Raw genomic sequence first — 22,111 nt, forward strand, 5'->3', positions numbered from 1 at the left:
TATCTTTAAAAATTTAAATAAAAAATTGTTGTTTCAACGGCTCTGGTTTCTTTGTCTAAACTTATGTTTTTTACTCAAATTTTGCGAAACAATACTGTTTATTAAGTGACTGCTACAGTTTGAGCCGAAGTTTATTAAAATGACGTAGATATTTTGCTAAACTTAACTTTAAATCTTAACAATACGACACACACAAACTCGAACATGTCACAGCCGATATATCTCCAAGTTCTTCTGTCCATCTAATTTGTACTTGATTTGTGTAACTGTAATTCTGCTTCTAACTACCCTAACCCTTTCTATTGGGGTATCTCAGGGTTCTATCCTTGGCCCTCTTGTATTTATATTCTGTAATTCTGAATTACCTCGCCGTATTATTAATAATTTTTCTTTAAGTAAAGCTTTTAACTCTGCTGCTCGTCTAGTTGCTTGTACCCCTTTCTTTTCTCATTTATCTCCATATCTTGATCTCTTGCACTTGTCTACCTATAAAATATATAACAACATTTAAAATTTGCACATTTACGTATAAATCTCAATCTAAATTATTTCTTAAGTACTTATTAGATATATTAATTGAACCTAAACGCGCCGGTTTACGATCGTCTTCTTGTTCTCACTTCTTCTTAACTCGTGCTAAACACTGCTTTTGCTTTTTCGGGTCCTTTTCTCTGGAACTCTCTATACCTCCTTCTCCATCACTTACAAATAGAACATAACATATATTCTAAATTATATTCTTGTATGTATATATATACTCATAAGTATTCTCAAATTTGTATTTTTTAAATATCAAGAATACATTCCATCTCTTTTTGAAAATTTAAAAATAAACTTTTCGCTCTCAAATCATGACATTTGAAATTAAAGTTTTGTGAAGTTATTATTTAACCACATAAAAATAAAATCAATAAAAATGCAAATAAATTAAAAATTAAAAAATTCATTAAAAATGAGTTCCTGTTACGATGAAACCACTAAAAAATATAAACTAAAAAGAATCGATGTGAAAACTTTGATCACAAATGCCAGAAATGTTGCATCAAAGACTGGTAAAGATTCAATTTAAAATTCATTTATTTATATTGTACTTTTGTTATTTCTTGTCCCTTCTGTGTACAATTAAAAAAAATTGATTCGTTTATTTAATTACTTTCTATCACTTTTATGCTTTTTTATTTGCATGGCATGTTATGTGCAGGCAATGCATCCAGTTAATCAAGTCATATACATTTGTTGTACATGTACATTCATTCATTTATTATTTATTTATTAGTAATCCAATCATTCATTCATTCATTAATTCACTCAACTAATTTAATACAATCAATCATTTCATTAATTTTAATACTATATATTCTTATACTTATTGAGAATTTTAACCAGAAACTAACCAAAGCTAAAAATGCAGTGATGTTTTTTGGTAATTGTATGTACGACAGCCTCAACTCTAATCATATATATATATATTTTCATATTTATATGTTATGAATATATATTATTCACTAATTAATAAAAATCAACCATTGTTACTGAATTTGATGTGTGACATCTATACAGAGTAATACATTATAAGACCATAAATTTATATATTATTCATCTATGTATCTATTTATATAGCTGTTAATAGTCCATGAATTATTTTTCTTATTTCCCTAATTTCAGGTGACACCATTCTAGCACTAACCGGGTACATAAGACCTAGATTACCATACATAGATGATGTAGAAGTCTATAATTTGATACCTACCAATTTTGCTTTTCAAGATGACACTGGAATCATAAAATGTGTATTAAATTTTAAATGTTCTTTTCCAATATTTATAAACGAAAAAGTTGTTCTGTTAAATTGGTCATTTATTAAGTATGGAAAACTAAGAGGTGGACAGTTTGAAATAATGTATTTAGAAATTAATATGATTAAATCAGTCTGTCATAAAATGCCATCATTGCTGAGCGATAATACAACTTATTTAACCATAAATAATGCTCACAAACTCCTAAAAGATTACATAAAAATGATTAAAAGTGAACCTGAAATTAGTGCTACAACGGTAGATATTGAAGTTAATTTATTTGGGGAAGTTGTGGAAATTAGTCAGCTGATGAGGTCCAGGCCAGATCAATATGTGTTCTTTGTGTGGTTGAAAAATGTTACCACCACCACTATTAGTACTAGTGGTAATAATAATAATAATAATGCTGCTGCTAGTCGAACTACAGCTACTAGCAGTAATACTCCTTCTGCTTCTGGTTCTAAGTTTGCATCAGCTAAAATTCGTTCTAAGACAGCTAACAATGATAACAACGGCAACGATGATGATGACAGCACTTCAAAAGATGAATTAGTTTTGATGTGTTGCAGTGTAAACGAACGAACCTGGTGCCACAGCTTGATTCATGCAGACAATTCTTACAGTTTCAGTCGTTTAAAAATTTCCAAAATATCCGTCAAGTCTGAAGATTATTTGGTCTATATTTTCACTCCGAGGACGAGCGTTACTCAATTAGAAATCAACTCGAAATCGGAACAGCCTTTGCTAAAAATGGCTGACAACATCGAAATATTGAATAAATATCGACTTGCTGCAAAAATGACTTCAACGAAAACCAAAAGCGCCGTCTCAACTAACATTAATCCCGTCATCCTAACAGCTGGAGATGGTCCACGAAAGTTATCCCTACCCAAATATAAAACTCCGGACTTGGGAAAAAATTTCACGTTAATCGGAAAAGTGACGAATGATGCGTGGACGAAGTTTGGCATCATCGAAATGGGGAAGAATTTTTTGGTTTATACGCACAACGTCGGCGTTGGTAACTGCGAGTATGTCAGGGATGGCTGTATCGTCGGAGTCGAATGTGTACAAAAATATCTCGTAGACGATAACGATGATGACTGTGATGACGCCGATTACAAAGACATCATTATTATTAGCAACAACAGCAGCATCAATGGTAGCAGCAGCATCAACGAATTTAGAAATTCGGTAAACATGGATGTAGACGACGGCTATAACATTTTAGAAAAACAATTAAAGTCAAGGAAAAGTAGCATTTCAAAAACAAGTGAAAATGCAAGTAAACGTAATGAGTCAGAAAGAAAAACATTCTTCATAGGTACAAGCAGTACCAAAATCACCGTCCTTTTTTATCCACCACCGCCTGCAACGGCAGCACTCTGCGACATGAAATTCGGCCAAGTTGAAGAGCAAACGCAACATCGTCTAATCTCGGAGATCATTGACAAGAGTACGTCCCTAAACGTCCCGCAAGTACAATTAGTGTTAATAGCGACGGCCATTCCGAAGTTGCAATTTTCTCCGAGTATCATTCGGCATGATTGCTACAAGACTTATTTCAATATTTTTGCTAGTAAGTTATTCACTGAATGTTCTGGCCATGTGGTCGATGACGATAATAATGATGATAATAATAGTAATAATAATGCAAGTAATAATAATAATAATTTTTCAAATAAAATATTTTCTTTATCTGCACCAATTAATTACGTTGGTTATAATAGCTGTGGCTCGAAGTTTGCAGATTTTTTCATAAGAAATGAAAAGCATACATCAGATGTCGTAACAACAGGAAGCTTTACTGCCACTACTATAACCAATTCTGCTACTGTTATTGCTACTAACAATAATGTTATTTATCCTTCGCTTTTCACAACAGCAACAACACATGCTAATAATGTTGACAACAATGCTACCAACAACAAAATCGAATGCAAAATCACGTTAGATCTAGAGAAAAGGCAATCATTCACATTCCTGACGATTGAAACTCTCCTGAAATTAGTGACGACCGATAAAGATAAATTTAAATCTCTAGATGGCACTAAGAATTATTGGTCCTGCATTGGCTTATCAAGTTTAGAGCTAGACACGAAGGTCTACGTGGCAGGTCTTCTACAATTCGAGGCAGAGAACGGTAATGTTATATTAAAAGATCAAACTGGTTCAGTCGAATGTGTAGTAACCGAACTAAGCGACGGTGGTAGTCCCGAGTCTCATCACTGTTTCCTATCCGGAAACTGCAAAACGGATTGTTACATGACGGATTCGGTTGTAGATCAGAAGCCCAATTGCCCTTACGTTAACTGCAACCATCGAAACTGTCTGATTAGAGTCGATAGATTTTGTTTGATTGAAGAAAAATTTACAATAGCAGATGTTCGTTCGTCGAATGAACTGATTAGATGTTATTTAGTGTTCAGCGCTAAAGATATCGTATCTCTCGGCCCTTTGGAATTTATAAATTACGGCCTAACTTTATTTCCGTACATTCCCAGTGATAAGGATGTACCTAAATTTGATAATGTTCTCGATCACGTTGTGTCGTCGCATTTAACACCTTATCAGATGCACATAAATGTCAATAGGTTGGAAAATAATCCAGGAGATCATTCGAGGTTCTTGTTCCAGGTGCTTTTCATGAATGATTTCCTTCAAGATTTACTGTTTAAAAATAGATTAGTTGGAAATGCTGAAGCGCCAGCAGTAACAACGGTCGAAAGTGAAACTAGAGATAAATGTACATGCGTTTATGAGTTGATGGCGTTAGTTGAACACAAAGGCGAAATAATGACTGAGGTTGCCGTTGTCGAAATTGGTTCTGCCAAACATCAAAATGTAAATAACAACAACATCAATGTCAACAGAAGCAACAACAACAACAAAAACGACAACAATAATAATAATTTTAACGCCCCTGATTTCGATAGCATGCCTTTTGAATCGACTACCGATTTGCAATTTTCAATTAGTGCCTGGTTCCTGAAAGATGAATTTAAACTGTGTACAAATTGTTGTTCGGATAATGATGGAATTAACAACAAAAACATCAACAACAACATCAACAACAACATCAACAACAACATCAACATCAAAGACATCAACAAAATATTAATAAAATTTTCAAAAAATTCTCTGCAATGGCATGCATCCATCCACCCTGGTTCTGTATACATCATTCAATCTACAGGAGTTCACGCTATGAAAATTAAAAATCAAATGCAGCAAGTAAGCAACATCGATCTAATTTCGAAGTCAAATAGTCGTAAAACAAATGATGTCAAAAAAGGTTTCAAATATACCCTTGAAATCAAGGAACCTTTTTGTACAGACTGGATCAGATGTTACAAAAATTGGCAGTCATATCTGACCAACGTCGAATCTGACGACGATGACAATCGTAATCAGAACCCTGATGATTATATATTACATAAAAAAATTGATCTAATACTAAAAGAATTTATTAACAAGTTGGTGAAATGTGAGAATGTGGAAATCAGTGGTGCTGACGGAATTAGTGATAGGTTCGTCAATCTCGTGGGGGTCGTTACTTCAAAGAAATTCATTCCGCACAAAATTCCTGTTGACAAATTGATTGAATATTTTAAGAATAATAGTAATAATAATAACCAATATAATAATAACCAAAACAGTATTAATAGTGGTAATAATTTTAATGAGGACGCTGAATTAGAAACAATGTCAGAGGCATATAAAGACATTAAATCGAATAAAGTTATGGTTTGCTATGGGAAAGTTCTCAATGAGTATGTTACAGTTACCGCTTCTTCTACTGCTGTTACTACAGCTACTACTGCAGCTGCTACTACAGCAGCTGAAACGTGCAACACTCTCACGTTTCAAGGTCTCAAAACTCATCAAATTAACGGCCATTTTATGAAGAAGACAGGGATTGGAGTGCCAGAGGCGCGAAATATCGTCATCGAATTAAAAATTCACCAGGTTGATAGGCCAGTCCGGATCTTCATTTCTGATACCTACTGCCTGAAATATAAACTAGGCCTTTTAACTAATAGCCGCGTGTTGTTTCGTAATCTGAAAAATTGTTCGGATCCTTTAAAGAAATATTGGTTTTTTGTTTTCACTAGTCTATCGTCTGTATCTCTTCTGGATTTTCCGCGAGAATTTAATTTGAAAATGGATTCGCGCTCTGATGAGGTTGACGTGTGTTACTTGGAGACATTATTTGAGAAATTTGGTTACTTCAACAGCGCACCGTCCAGTACTGACGACCATAAGAATGATAGAAGAAATGAAGACGACGACAATGAGGATGCCCCTTCAATGAAAAATCAGAAAAACTCGATACAAGTGGATAAGAAACGTTCTTTGTTATCAATCAGAAAAGATGTTTTCAAACATCTAGAAAGTTCCTTGGGCCCCAAGTTTGAAGCACATCCTTATGTCGAGCGTTTTTATTTCCGCAGTCTCTTCTACAAAAAAGACAATTCGATGCACAAGAGCTGGAATTTATACGAAGCAACTATTGATAAAGTTAATAAGCTCGAATTAGGTTTTACGTGCGAGAGACACATCGATAGAAATATTTTCCTACCCAATAAATGTCCTTTTTGTGAAGAAACGGCCACGTTTTTTCAGGGTATAATGGCGGCGGAAATTAGTGACGGAACGTGCAAAATTTTCGTTAACTGCCACCCTAATCAGGTTAAAAATATCTTGGGGGTCACAGACCAAGGATGGGCAGAATTGAGTAGATTAGTTGAAAATTGTCAGAACAGAAGGTTGCACGTTGTGGTTCGTAAGGATGAATGTGATTACGACGATGATGGAGATGATGATGAAAAGAATGATTTTGCCGCACATGTTTGTGGTGTGGAGAAAGGTTATGTGCTGCTGTCATGTGTTTTATGTCTTTAATAGATTTTTTTGATGAAGTTGATTGTGATCTCATAACTTTTTGAAATTTTTATTTGTTAATTCATCGAAGTGGTACAATCCATTCACTTTTTTCTCACACTCCCTCAGCCATTCTGAATTTCTCTTTTTTACTTTTCATCTCATACCATTCCATTTATCTATTCATTCATTTTTTTCATGTATTAATCCAGGAAGTTTAATAATTCACCCACTAATTCACCTTCTCACAGATCTCACGATTTTTTTACGACGACTTCTACAATCGCCAATAGTAACAAGAAGATTTATATTCTCGGTACAGAGTTACAGAGCCTTCATTGACCAGAAAGGCAACAAAAACCACAGGGTTCGATACGGTCCATGTCCGATCGATCCTATTTCTACTTTTGCTACTACTACTGCTGCTGCTGCTACTACTGTTGCTACAAACACTGCTGCTACTACTGTTACTAACGATGACGACTGGTTAGTAAACAGCAAAAATGAGTATAAAACCTGTAAGAATAAAAAGTATTCTAAATTCGCTAATAAAGGTTCTGTTAATTCCACTACTGCTGCTGCTGCTACTACTGCTGCAGCTCTATCTACTAATACTAAGAGCAACAACAGCAATCCTACAATAGCAAACATCGATTTGACTGAGTACAGCAACAGACTGTTGTTGTACAACATGCGGCTGTCTTACGATGATTTCAACAACAACAACAGTAACAATCATAATAATAAGCAAATGAGTAAACCAGGCGAAAGATTATACACAGCTTCGACAGAAATAAAAAATTTCAGCAACAACAAAAATACCGATCCTTACAGCAGCAAGAACGACTCCTTCTCCGGCAACCAAATTTCACTAGACTTCAATGATTACATCTCGGATGATCATTGCACAGATGTTCCAAATTCACTGCCAGAAGGCTGCAAAACAAAAAATGATAAATTCGCAACGTCTATTAACCTAAGACCCACAAGGATCCAGCTAGAAATGGGCACTATCGCCGAGAGACAGAGGGACCTAAGAAAGTACTGCTTCGAGATGATAAACCGAATTAAGCGTGTTCCCCCCTACTGGAGTAAAACGGCCTCATCGAAAATTAGCGAATTACGGAATGTGATCATCAACGACGACGACGACGACGATGGTGATGATGATGATTGTTATGATGATGGTGATAACAATAATGTTGATGAAGCTAATTACAATGGTGATGATGATTTCGATGATAATTATGATGATGAAAACGATGTGTGCGCGGTGGAGATTGAGTAAGTAATAACGACTATATATATATATATTATATATATATATTATATATATATATATATGTGTGTGTGTATGTAATTTTCCTTGTTAGAATTTTCTGGAAATTATATACATACATACATATATATATATATATACATACATACATAATGCATACGTACAGGAGAAGGTCGGAAATTTCTCCCTTTTATAAACTACTCATATATATATATATATATATATATATATATATATATATATATATATATGTATATATATGTATGTATGTGTGTGTGTGTGTGTGTGTGCGTGCGTGATTTTTGTCTTGTCATTGTTCTTAAGTACACTTGAAGCTAAGTGTATGAGCGTAAGATAGAACGAAAATATTAATCAAAATAAAAGAATGATTCAGAAAAAAGAAATGAATGATTGAATGAACGAGAGATGAAAAAAGAAATGAATGATTGAATGAATGAACGAATAAACCAGCCAAAAACTTTGTGAAATGTACAAGAAATAAATAAATATATTTTTTTAAATGAAAAAAAACGCCAAATGTTATTTTTATCTGCCAAAAACGCCTTTAAAAACTGAATAACTTTAATAATTAATTAATAAAGTATATATATATATATATATATCCATATATATATATTCATTATTATTACTACAGCAGCTCTAAACAGAACAAATAAAATCCACTCAGAATGAGGATAATAATTTTAAAATAGTAATTCTTAATGATGATAATATGAAGTCATCTGTGAAAAAATCTTATCGAAATAGAATGAACACAAGGTTTTCTCTTCGCAACTCTTCCCCTCTTTCTTTTCTACTTTCTCTCTCTCTCTCTCGCTATTAAACCTCAACATCTCACCTACTCTTAAATTACGAAATCCTGACTTTAGAAATACATACGGACGACAATGAGAATAACAATGATAATTAATGTGATTAAATTACGAGCCAATATGGCTAGATGAAATGATAAATTCGCACACACGCGTACTAAGAAATATTTATACCAACACAACTACTCAAAAACCTGCAGACACACGAACGAACACACTCATAACATATACACATATATATATATAGTACTAATATTCTCCAGAAAAAATTTATTTTATCACTATCATTATTGATTTATTTTTTTCAATTAACAAAATAATATTACTGAGGAAAGGAATGTAATATAATACCCTCTCTCTTTCACAACTCTCTCTCGTATAACTTTTTTTCTATCTTTATCTATCTCTAGAGATCCTTCTCCCTCTAAATTTTTTTCTACCACTCCTCTCTGCCTCTCTTAATAAATCTTTCTCCCAACAAACCCAATGCTCACATTAAGTTACAGCGCCTCGAAAAATAATCAATAAATAATATTAATGAAATAGTGATAATAATAATATATAATAACAATGGAATAATAATATTAATAATAAAAGCTATCAGAAATACGAATCAAATAAAGTAAGATAAATAACGTCAAATTTTTATTACTAAAATAACGTTCTATATATATATAGAGTATATATATATATATATATATATATAGAGTATATATAATATAGAATACATATATATAAATTATGTATTTATGTATATATATATATATATATATATATACATAAATATATTACATGTATAGTGTTATATTTAATTACGCTTGTGAATTGAAAAGCAATCAAATGTACTATATATATATATATATATATATATATATATATATATATATATATATATGTGTGTGTGTGTGTGTGTACAAATACAGTATTGTACGAATTCTACCGAACAATACCGTATAAAATATGGTCTCCTTCCAATATATATATATATATATATATATATATATATATATATATATATATATATATATATATAGATGAACAGAAAAGTAAACAGTAATCAAACCAGAAAAAAAATAAAAATAAAATAGGCAATCTAATTTTTGTATAATCTTTGATCTGATGAAATTAACCAAAATTTTTTCCATTTTCAATAGTATTTTACATTTTACATATAAATCCCTCGTTCTCTCTCTCTCTCTCTCTCTCTCTCTCTATATATATATATATATATATAGATAGAAACTTATGCATGTTTATATGTTTAGAAATATTTATATATATATATATATAAGTATCTCAGCCAATCAAGAGAGGTGGAAAGACATCTGCCCTTCTTTGATAGCCAATAGGATTTTTTCTTTTAAAACCTTAGCGTTAGAATATTCCGGAAGTTTGAGATAGTTCACGCAGGTCATGACAGATGGCAGGTAGTCGTCTGCTTTCTCGTTTTCCTCCACTGATTTGCGGACGATTGTTAGGGGCGGATTTAAGCTCTTGAAGCCTGTATTGTGATTGGTCGAGAAGTTCGAGATTGGTTGATTGATTGAAAGTGGTGGATTTAAATATCAATCATCATCGCCATCTTCTTGATCACGACTAACATCAAAGTCATCACAATCATCATCATCATCTCTACAAACCGCCAACAGGTAATTTGGGTGAACCAGTGGTGAACTGCAAGAACATTCTTTGTTCTTCTTGAGTGAACGAGTGCAAGACCTCAAACAGGTGCCTGTCACGATGATAGTAGTAATTAAAATGGTGATAGTAATGGTGATGATGGTGAATATTATATAAACCACGGTAACATAAAGTTATCAACACCAACAACAGCAATCATTACATCTACAGACGCAAACACACAAGCATCCCAATACTACAATTTTAATAGCACATCCCTACTTTTCCTAATTTACCTAATCTGTTTTGATTCCATGTTGTACCCGTGATCAGCCCGACAGCATTCACTTAGATAGCTCGGGGTCCACGGCTCAAATTGGTTGCCACAAAACAACATCTCCATCTTAAGTGGGTGTTTGTTGAAAATCAATCGATCTATTTACCAATCAATCAATTTATCAATCAATCTATCTATCAATCATTTTATCCATCTATCAATCAATTAATTAATCAGCCGAAAAATTTTATTTTGGAAAAGCCTGAGGCTCTATAGTTTGTATGGCAACTTTAATAACACAATTTTTGCAAAAATTAAAATTTTTAAAAATTGAATATTGATGTCAACAATCAATCGATCGACCAGTCAGCCAGCAAGCCGACTGCTCAATTGATAAAATGATCAATCTATCAACCAACCAACCTCTTCTGGATAAAAAAATTCCAGAGAGTTCATTGGAAAAACGGACTCAAAGCCTTCCCTAAGTGACTCGAGTTGCTTTGCAGGGCCTTCAACCAACAGCCAATGAATGGAGAGCTGTTGAAATTTAGTAACTAATTAATTTAAATAATTCAAATTTAATAAAAAAATTTCAGCCAATTAGAAGAGATCTCTTAAAAACGAGAAAAATATTAACAGATGAATGAAGCAATCTTAAATTTGGTAAGAAAATTCTTATCAAAGTAGAAAAAAGCTTTTAAAAGTGAAGAAAATATTAATAAAATTAAAAATTTTAAAATTAGCAAAAAAAATGTTAGCCAATGATTATAGTTTCCATACACACACCAACCAACCTTGATATATTCAGTTAAATTAACGTGTGACAGCCAGATATCCTTGCCACCCTTCTTCATCTCGATGTCGGGACAGCCGGGCACGCAGAAATTCACGCAGAGGTCATCGAAGGTCACACCGTCAACTTTCAACTCGTCTAGACGAGATTTTCGAACTTCTGATGTCTGTGTAAATTAATGAGTGATTATCATGGATAGAAATTGCAATCAACACTCAGTAAATCAAATCAATCAATTAACCAACCAATTAAAAAATCAACGAATCAACCTACCAACCAATAAATTAATTAATTAATCAATCGATCGATGAGCCGCCCACCCCAACAAACCAGTTTATGTTCAGAGAGAATTCTACACTTCTCCTTATCAACTTCAATCAGCTGATTGATAAACTTGAATACGGTTGGCTGGACATCTTTCAGATCCTCCAAACTCAACTCATGACACGGGAACGGTGACGCCAACAAGGACGCTGGCGGTGCTAAGTGTGCTGAAGATGAATGCGAGGAGGAAGACGACGACGACGATGATGACTGCGGTGGTGCTGCTGCTACTGACGACGGCGACGATGAGGAGGTTAGTAACATCCATTTATATAGCGCTTTACTCAAAGGAAGATCAAGCTGAAAAATTGAATCGAAAATTATAAATAAACTATGCTGTCAGTAAAATTATGATAGCAATTATTAATTGTTGTATTATCATAATCATAATTATACATAATTATAACCATAACCACAATAATAACCATTATTCTCTCTCTCTCTCTCTCTTTCTCTCTCTCTCTCTCTCTCTCTCTCATGTACATACACGCATACATATACAAACACACTCACCATTCTAGAATCCATCAGTGCCTTAGCCATGAGTCTGCCTAAGAACTTGAACTTTGACCTGATCTTGTTGATCTGACCTACTTTGGCCGATTTGGATAGAGGCTGAGGAAATAGGCCAGTCGGACTGAACATGTACTGGTGTTGAGATTGTTGTTGCACTGATGGGGACTGATTGTGACGAGTGGATTTTGACGAGGCTATACCTGGCGAAGATGGGTCACTGTCATTTTGCTGTTGTTTCGAATCTGTGCGTTAATGAAAGTTTCATCGATATTATCCTCATCATCAATTTTATCATCATCATCGTTATCATCATAACACTCATCGTTATTCCTCCCATCATCATCTTTATCATCAAAACTTCACCTTGATTCTGAATGGATGTTGAAACGGCCTCGCCATTCCAGAGTTCAAGGTCTGCCCTTTGTAGCTCTCTACTTACAAGGGCATAAAATTCTAAAGTGGGGCCTAGCCCTGTTCCCACCTGGAGATGGCGATAATGATGATGATGACGACGAGAGTCATGATGATGATGGTTGTCGTTTTTAAATAAATGAATGTTTCTCTCACTGATATTTCCTCATCATGATTTATATCACCACCACCTTCATATATATATATATATCTTTTTCATCATAACCACACCCCCCCACTACAATCCTCCTCATCACAGCCATCACCATCCTAACCTCGTTTTCGTATTGAATTTCCAAGAGAGCCTTAGAGGAACCCATGTCTGTCATCAGCTTTTCTGCTTGCTTCAATATATCATCTCTAGAAACTGTCGTCTGAGATGAGATGTCGTGCGTGATAGCAATGATGTTTATGCTGTGATAATGAAGAGCTGATGATACTATCATGTGATGATGATATAAATTTGTATATATATATATATATATATATATATATATTATATATATTATCAATCAATCTTCGTTTAGCGTCCAGAGACCCACACACATTGCATATATATATATATATATATATATATATATATATATATATATATATATATATATATCTGGATCTTAGGCAAAAATGAAGCAGTGCATAGATATGAAAACGAAATACCGTCATTCAATCTAGGTTTCTCAAATCGAAAGATTTCCACACAATCTAGCAAAAATTTCAACTCAAAAGTATCGACACCGATTTTATTTTAGCTTCAAAGGTAGCACGAATACCAATGTGACGATTTTGAGGTGAAGAACAACTTTAGACAAAATAGACTTCAAACAAAATGATCGTCAGACAAAAGACCAACCACTAAGCAGCAGCAACACAGAACAGAACCAACCTTCCTCCTCTCAAGTCTCGGGGTGACCCTATTGTGCCCCTCGCTAGAGCCCCCACCTCCGCCACCCAAGCCCCCGTCGTTGCTGGCACTGTTCTGTTCTCTCTGAAGTCTGAACATGGCTCGCTCCCGGTCGAAGGTCGTTATGTAAAAGAGGGTTTGTCGAGTCTCGAATGGAAGTAGGAATGGACTGCAAATAAATATATTAAATTAAGACTGTCAGAAATGCAATCATTGATGAAAATCAAATGAAAATCACCCTAACCCTTACGCTGAACATGCTGTGATTTTCATCAATAATTGCACACACACACACACACACACACACACACACACACACACACACATATATATATATTGACAGTCAAATGAAAATCACCCTAACATGCTGTGATTTGTGTAAGCAACAATCACAAACATCATCACAGACAAACAATTAAACATTTAAACAAACGAACGAACGAACACAACAACAAACCAACCAAGACTTAGCAATTTGCATAAGCCAGGCAGGTAAGCTTGCAGTAACTACGGATATCGGGTCTTGCAATTGCCGATTTGCCTTTGATGTCAACTTGCTACTCAAAAATTCTTGACTCTTTAATAGCGGATTGAAATCTGATTTCTGTGGTTGATGGAACAGCCGAATGTGGTTGGTTGGTTGGTCAGCCAGTTGGTCGATTAATTGATTTGTCATACATGTTAATAAAAATTACTACTAAACGATAATTACTACTATCGTTTTTGATAGCAATATCATCACCATCACAACTTACCTCAAAAAACAACCCCCAGAGCTTGTTGACGTTGTGAAGCAGGTCAAGTAAGGGCATAATCTTCAAAGAAGGATCATTGAAGGTCAGGTTTGCAGAGTTCACGGTCAAATTCGAGGTCACGGAGTTCAATATCAAGTTCCCACGATACTGCTTGAGATCTGTAGATGTTGTTACAGCAGTAGTTAGCAGTTAGTTTAATTTATTGAAGTTAATTATAGCGAAACTCATTTATTTATTTATTATAGCCAAGAATAACCTTTGGCAGATTTTCCCGTTGATTTACTTTTAGATTTGTCGGCTTTCGACTTTTTACTGTGCCCGACTACAGTGTCCACATTTGAGGACAGGAGTGAAGCTGATGACGACGATGGGTTCTGTTGAGACACCGGCCTGAAACTGATGGTGGAGATGGGGAATGATTGTACGTTTGTTTGTTCGTATGTTGTTGTTGCATTCATTCATTAACTCACTCCTCATCTGTTATTTAAACAACATCACCATCATAGCTAACTAAATAGTATGTGTACTGGTCCAGATACTGGCCACTCCAAACGGGTTTTCCAGATCGGTATCAGTTTCACTTTCGTTATTGACAACATTAATGTTACTATTATTAACACTTCCGGCTTTTCCCAGCGGCGGTAGAGAACTAAAATGTTTAACAGCTTCGTAGACTGTCATGTCGTAAGGAACGAGTCTGTCGTTAATCAAAAATTCCAAAGAATGTTGTGGCTGTTGCTGACCAGCACTACTGCTGCTAGCACCACCATTGTTGTTGTTGTTGTTGTTGGCGGTGGTGGGGTTCTTGTGGCGATGTGTCATCTGCCACTGACGACGTCTGAAATGACTGAGAACGTTACTACCAGCGCTGCTGCTGCTGTTGTTAGCTGCATTGCTCACACTAGTAGCTGTAGCATTAGTACCGTTGTTGTTGTTGTTGTTCAGATTGCTACCACTGTTGCTAGTGAAACGGCGCGAAGAGGTAGTTGAAGGTAGTGGCACAGACGAGGAAGTTGAAGCAGCCGTCGCTGCAACCGAAGCAGCTGTGGCAGACGATGAAGCAGCTAGAGACGCTGCAGCTGCTTGCAGTGTTTCGTCGATATCGTCGTCGTCATCGTCGTCGTCATCATCATCGTCATCGTCCTCTTCATCATCTTGGCTCTGTTTGGCCGCGGTTAGTGATTCATGGTTTTGTAAATGTATGTTTGTATTCATTCTCAATTGAACTCTTACACTCATCCATTCGTTTACTCATTTATTTCTTCACAAATCTTTCATTCATTCATTCATTCATTCATTCATTCATTCATTCATTCATTCATTCATTCATTCATTCACACATCTTTCTAATTACCATTTCACCACCACCGTCATCATCATCATCATCATCATTCAAATAATTAATTATAATAAATAACAATAATAATAAAGAGTTATAATTATAGCAGTGGGATATTTCCTCCCAACCGACCATTCTAATCCTGGCATAGCCTCTCAGTACCAAATACTTTTCAATGGCCTGAATTAGTGCGAGTGGGTCGATCTTCACTGGACCCCCCCGCCATTGTTTCAGGGATGTGCAGGAAGGGTGACGTTGGAGATTGCACTGCAAGGAAAGTAATTGTTCTTGAGATTAACGTTCAAACAATCTTTTTCACTTGCTTAATCATTCAGTTACTCTTAGTAAATCATTCCCTTATTCACATAAAAAACCAACTAATTATTCAATTAACCAACCATTTAATCAATCAATCAATCAATCAATCAATCAACCAACCTATCAACCAACCAACCTTCAACTGATGCGTATCAAAAAATCTGAGAGCGTTAGTGCCGCCGCGAGATGATAAGTTGGAGCCGGCTGGAAAGTCGTGCACTTTTACCTGGAACTATTAAATAAATAAATAAATAAATAAACAAACAAACAAATCAATCAATCAATGAATCAGTTAACCAACTTGCTCCAAATGATGAAGACAGGCCATCAATCTGTTGATCAGTTTCTGAAAGGCCAACAAGTTCAATGAGTTGTTGTTTACGTTGATGCAGTCAGCATCCTGCTTGAAATTGTTGTAATCAATCAATCAATCAATCAATCAATCAATCAATCAATCAATCAATCAATCAATCAATCAATCAATCAATCAATCAATCAATCAATCAATCAATCCATCAATCAATCAACAACAACAGAAACCTACCCCTTCTAGCGCCAAAAACACCTTCAGAAATTTCTTCATCCTCCCAGTCACCAACTCAACTTTGACATTCAAAGAGTTCTTGCCTTTGCCTTTCCTACAACCACCTTTCTTGCTGCCTTTTCCGGAATTTTTCCCGCCAGATTTTGAATTTTTTCCCCCACCGCCGACATCAACCTCCGGGTTTTTCTCATCGTCAGAAATTGGGTTTTTCCCGGAAAGATAATTATAGAGAGTGTCGATGACGTCACTGTGAATAATTTCGAATGGCGAGGCGTCTTGCGTCGTCATGACGGTCGCCAGTTGTTTCAGGGCCCTCAGCTCGGATCTCTGACGTTTGGCATTAAGGTACCGGAATTAAAAATCCACACCAACATTAAAAAAAAAATACTACAAATAATGACTTTAACTGGAAATGTTGTAAAAATGGAAGAAGCAGCAGTAAAAATAGTAGATGTAGTAGTAGTAGTAGTGGCAGTAGTAGTAGCAGTAGCGAACGATTATATAACGAGCAACTGACCTGACGTTTCAACATCTTATTAGCCTTAACCAACATGTTCAGACAGTGCATAGCTGGGTTCTCATCTACGTTATCATCATCATCGCCACAATCATCGTCGTCGTCATCACATTTGTCACTATCATCATCGTCATCATCATTTTTGTAATAGTTAGATATATTGTTATTGTGATCATCATCATCATCATTATCATCATCATCGTCGTCGCCTCTTTTATCACTGGCTGAAGAAGTTCTCTTCTTATTGGCTGCTATTTTTAGCTTATGTTGCTGCTGCTGTTGTGTAGCTGCTGTTGCTGCAGCTGATGAGGAGGATTGCTGGAAGTATTTCTTGCAAAAGTTCATCGCTGATGGATAAGGGATTGAATGCAAGAAGAATGAATGAATGAATAAGAAAACAAATAAATGGTTAATGAATTGATATACTGAAAAAACAAGATGGAAAAACCCAAACAAACAAACCTTGTTCAGCAACCCAGAGTTTTACTTTCTCTTTGTTATCGCTGGAATTTCCAGAATTACTACCACCACTATTGTTATTATTACTGCTATTATTGAGCTGGGATTTTCCATGATTGCTAATAATAGTAGCGCCATATGGCTGTGGAGGCGGAGCAATCCTTAGGGCATCGTAACTCAGGTGAGGAGCTAGATAAGGATGCTGCTGCTGCTGCAATAGTATTGATGATGGCGATGACGTTGATGGCCTGCCTAACAGGACGTTGTTGTTGTTGTTTAATGTGGAGGTTGCAGCCGATGATGAAGATGATGACGATGCATTGCTTGCTGCAGGCTGGATGATGAGGAAAGGGAAAAATAATAATTAGTATTATTGCCAGTAACAAGCCGAAAATGTATTTAAATGTTGTTTCACGTCTGCATCTGTCTATCTATCTATCTATCTATCTATCTATCTATCTATCTATCTCTCTCTCTCTCTCTCTCTCTCTCTCTCTCTCTCTCTCTCTCTCTCTCTCTCTCTCTATTAACCGACTTAACCTACATACATATCTATTTATTCATCCATCAACTATATCATCTATAAACTATCCAATCAATCGATCCATAACAATCAGCCAACCAATCAAATGAAGCAATTAACTTTTAAACCGACCAATGGCGATGCAGGCCTCTCTGATCTTCCCCCTCTCCCCCACTTCAATCCAGGTAAAAAATTTGAAGTCATTTTTGGTGTATACCATTTCTTTCTACTACCACTACTACTACTGCTGCTATTATTATTGCTACTACTACCACCACCACCACTAACGTTATTATTAGTATTATTCATGTTTATGTCTAGAGAATCTTCTAGAAGGTTCTGCAGCTCAGGAGCCATCAGATGAGCCGTAGAAGACGACTGTTGGAGCTGCTGGAGCAGTTGCTGTTGTTGCAGCAGCTGCTGTTGCTGCTGCTGAAAATAGTCGAATACAAATGGGCCAGCGACAAAATTAGCGTTAACGTTGCTAGTGGCATTATTATCATTAGCCTCATTCCCGGTTCTGTGAGCAAGTCTTGGAGCCACATTATTGTTAGCAACATTCATCACCCTATCATGCTCCTCCATACCCAGATTGCTGTTATTATTATTATTATTATTATTATTATTATTATTATTATTATAAGCGCCTTCTCCGAACGTCGAAGACTGATCTGAAATCCCAACGTTATTATTATTATTATTATTGTTGTTGTTGGATTTTTTAGATGAACCTTTCTTTGATTTCGAATTGCTAGCTGGGGATTTCCTGTTTAGAATAAAAATTATTGAAAGAATTTAATAGCAACGAAGTGAGCATCAACTCTTTCACCATTCCTATCACCATTGCCACCATCTTTTCATCATCACCATCACTATCATCAACGCCATCACCTTTCCATCATCACCAAAACCACCACTTACATTTTTTGTAATCCAGAATTCTTATTATTTGCATCAACGCTCAATGATAATGGAGGCTGGTGGAGTTGCTGCATGGACATAGACCCAGCAGACAAACCTGGCTGCTGAATTTGCTGCAGCTGTTGTGCTGCTGGCTGGTACATTCCGTAGGCAGCCGGAACCATCCCGTAACTTTGAACATCAACCGGGTCCTGAATGTGGCCAGCTGTCGAGAGGTTGGAGAGCAAGCATGGCGGATGTGCGAACTCCATCGGTGGATCGGGAAAGACAGGGAAGGGAGCGTAACTAGGTAGTGGGAAATGATGAGGAGGAGAGGAGAGAGGATGTTGTGGCTGCTGCTGTTGCTGCTGTGGTGAGAACAGCGGAGGAGGAGACGCTGGGAAGTTGTAAGCGCTTGCATTGATGAAAGACTGCGATGGCGAGGAGGTTGGCGGGGATGATAGCGTGGGCAGGGGAATCTGAGATAAAGCCGGTGGGACCATGAAAGTTAAGAATGCCATGTTGTTGTTGTTGCTGCTGTTGTTTTGTTGCTGCTGTTGCAGTAACTGCAGTTGCTGACGTTGATGTTGCTGTCTAGTTAGGTGAGGTTTCGAACTAACAGTATTATTATTATTATTTTGCAGTTGTTGTTGCTGCTGCTGCTGACATGAAAGAGATAGGTCAATAACTTCTGAACTGATTGAAGAACTCAATGCCATAGAAACAGTGGATGTCGCCGCATTTGACAAGATCGAAAACGATGTTGTCGCAGTGACTATGGTAGTATTGCTACTACCACTACAGCCACTACTACCACTACTAACATTACTTGTGATGGATGCAGCAAAAGCAGTGGCATGCTGCTTAGTGACTTTGGATGACGACGATGAAGGAACCTCGCACAGCTTCGTTATCTGATGCATGACCCCTTGTTAATGTTAAAGTTATTTTTTGGAGTTGGAGAGTATTAGACTAGACAATCATGACGACAAAAATATTATCATATAAAACAAAAAGCAACAATCTTAGCAAATAACACGACCCTCAGCCAGCCCGCCACACACACATCATAATTCATACTGACAGAACTTGCAAAACAACATTATGCACCTATACACAGCAGGAAAACTACCTAGCTTACTCACCTTCCCTGCAGAACTGAACGCTAAAGACTTCTGGCAACTTCTCCATTAGGATATGGGCCATTTGCACAGAGCAGACGACAACTTTCAAATCATTGGAGGCCATCATAGAGGCTATATGGCTGTTAGATTTTCATTATTATTATTATTATTATTTATTATTATTATTAATTATTCTGTTTTATGATGATGTTTCTGACGAGATTGGGCAAGCGGGGTTGAATGAGTTTGTGGTGTTGTTGGGTGATTTGAATGGTCATGTGGGGGCGGATGCAGACGGATATGAAGGTGTGCATGGGGGATGGGGATATGGTATACGGAATGAGGAAGGGCGTAGAGTGTTGGAGTTAGCGGATGCACACAGCATGGTGGTGGGGAACACTTGGTTCACAAGGGAACCAGCGCGATTGATTACTTATAGGTCAGGGGAAAATAGATCGATGATCGACTATATATTGGTAAGGGCCAAACATAGGAAGTATGTGAAGAATGTGAAGGCGATACCTGGTATGTTGCAGCATAGTATGGTTGTGATGGATGTGACATCAAAAGAAATGGGGAGGAGGAAGAAGGATAAGTTTGTGGCAAAGAGAAAGACATGGAAGTTGCAGGATGCAGAGGTGAGAGTGGTAAGGATGGAGATGTTTGGGAGAGATACAGGGACTGTGTGTTGGCTACGGCAGATAAAGTATGTGGATGGACGAAAGGAAAGTGTAGGCATGGTGAGACGTGGTGGTGGGATGAAGATATAAGAAGGGTTTTGGAAGTCAAGAAGGAGAGGTTTAGGGTATGGAGAAGGGACATGACGGAGGAAGCGGAGTCTGAGTATAGGAAGGCTAAGAAGGTTGTAAAACAGGCAGTGGCAACTGCAATGACGAAAGCATCAGATAGGTTAATGAAGGAAATGGAATCTGATGTGAGTTCGAGGAAAATGTTCAAAGTAGCAAAGCAGTCAATGAGGGATAGGAAAGATGTTATAGGGAATGGATGTGTTTGGGATGGATCTGGCAAGTTGTGCATAGATGAGGAGGAAAAAGCTCAGGTGTGGAAAGCTCATATGGAAAGGTTGATGAATGAAGAGAATGAGTGGGATGGAGATGTGGAATCCGTGGTCACACACGGACCTATAGAGAAGGTGACGATGGAGGAAGTAGAGAAAGCAGTTAGAGAAATGAAACTAGGTAAGGCGACAGGGGTTTCGGAAGTGGCGGCTGAACATATTAAAGCGAGTGGGGTGATAGGAATTGAAGTTATGATGAGAATTGCTAACAGTATGTTTGATGATGAAGGTATACCTGAGGATTGGCGACACAGTGTGTTGGTGCCGTTGTATAAGGGTTTTTACAGGGGTGTGAAATTACTAGAGCACGGAATGAAGGTAGTGGAGAGGGTGCTTGAGAGGAGGTTGAGAAGTATGGTGACAGTTAATGAAATGCAGTGTGGGTTTATGCCTGGTAGGGGAACGGTGGATGCGTTGTTCATGGCGAGAATGTTGCAGGAGAATTATAGAAAGAAGAAACGAAGATTGTACATGTGTTTTGTGGATCTAGAAAAGGCTTTTGATCGAGTACCGAGGAAGGTCATTGAATGGGCGTTGAGGAAGAAAGGAGTGAATGAGAGACTTGTTAAAGCTGTGATGCAGCTGTATGAAGGGGCAAAGACAAAGGTGAGGGTTGGAAGGGGGATGTCGGACGCTTTTAGTGTTAAGGTAGGAGTGCATCAAGGATCAGTGTTATCACCGTTTCTGTTTGCAATTGTGATGGATGTTGTGTGTGGAAACATAATGGAGGGGTTGTTATTTGAGATTTTGTATGCAGATGATTTAGTCTTGATGGCTGATAGCATGGAAGAATTGCAGTTAAAATTTGACAGATGGAAAAGTGTTATTGAAAAGAAAGGGTTAAAAGTTAATATTGGTAAGACGAAGGTAATGGTGAGTGGGGAAGGTGGGGAACGAGTGATAAGTAAAATATACCCCTG

The 22,111-nt window shown here is 36.6% G+C and overlaps 2 protein-coding genes across 2 annotated transcripts in view; one reads left to right on the top strand and one right to left on the bottom strand.

Annotated features, from left to right (window-relative positions):
• Window positions 1-952: 952 nt before the first annotated feature.
• Window positions 953-7,968, top strand: HELRODRAFT_181548 (hypothetical protein; the record flags this gene model as incomplete). Its single annotated transcript, XM_009031337.1, has 4 exons — window positions 953-1,052; window positions 1,666-6,666; window positions 6,932-7,198; window positions 7,325-7,968. The coding sequence occupies 4 exons, from the start codon at window positions 953-955 to the stop codon at window positions 7,966-7,968; spliced, it is 6,012 nt and encodes a 2,003-aa protein (XP_009029585.1).
• Window positions 7,969-8,482: 514 nt separating this feature from the next.
• The window catches only part of HELRODRAFT_103833 (hypothetical protein), a gene marked incomplete at its 5' end in the record, with an annotated part of 19,088 nt that continues 5,459 nt past the window's right edge, over window positions 8,483-22,111 (bottom strand). Inside the window, 25 exon segments of the mRNA XM_009031338.1 lie at window positions 8,483-9,522; window positions 9,545-9,810; window positions 9,830-10,293; window positions 10,433-10,524; window positions 10,709-10,815; window positions 11,113-11,226; window positions 11,484-11,648; window positions 11,813-12,106; window positions 12,320-12,564; window positions 12,686-12,803; window positions 13,009-13,107; window positions 13,617-13,803; window positions 14,096-14,238; window positions 14,390-14,547; window positions 14,646-14,785; window positions 14,901-15,140; window positions 15,462-15,532; window positions 15,861-15,995; window positions 16,183-16,278; window positions 16,348-16,392; window positions 16,657-16,915; window positions 17,097-17,172; window positions 17,543-17,893; window positions 19,801-19,917; window positions 20,135-20,253. Coding sequence (XP_009029586.1) covers window positions 10,097-10,293; window positions 10,433-10,524; window positions 10,709-10,815; window positions 11,113-11,226; window positions 11,484-11,648; window positions 11,813-12,106; window positions 12,320-12,564; window positions 12,686-12,803; window positions 13,009-13,107; window positions 13,617-13,803; window positions 14,096-14,238; window positions 14,390-14,547; window positions 14,646-14,785; window positions 14,901-15,140; window positions 15,462-15,532; window positions 15,861-15,995; window positions 16,183-16,278; window positions 16,348-16,392; window positions 16,657-16,915; window positions 17,097-17,172; window positions 17,543-17,893; window positions 19,801-19,917; window positions 20,135-20,253 — 3,568 coding nt within the window. The 3' untranslated portion in view covers window positions 8,483-9,522; window positions 9,545-9,810; window positions 9,830-10,096.

This window comes from Helobdella robusta (assembly GCF_000326865.2).
Source record: "Helobdella robusta unplaced genomic scaffold HELROscaffold_72, whole genome shotgun sequence".
Taxonomy (NCBI): domain Eukaryota; kingdom Metazoa; phylum Annelida; class Clitellata; order Rhynchobdellida; family Glossiphoniidae; genus Helobdella; species Helobdella robusta.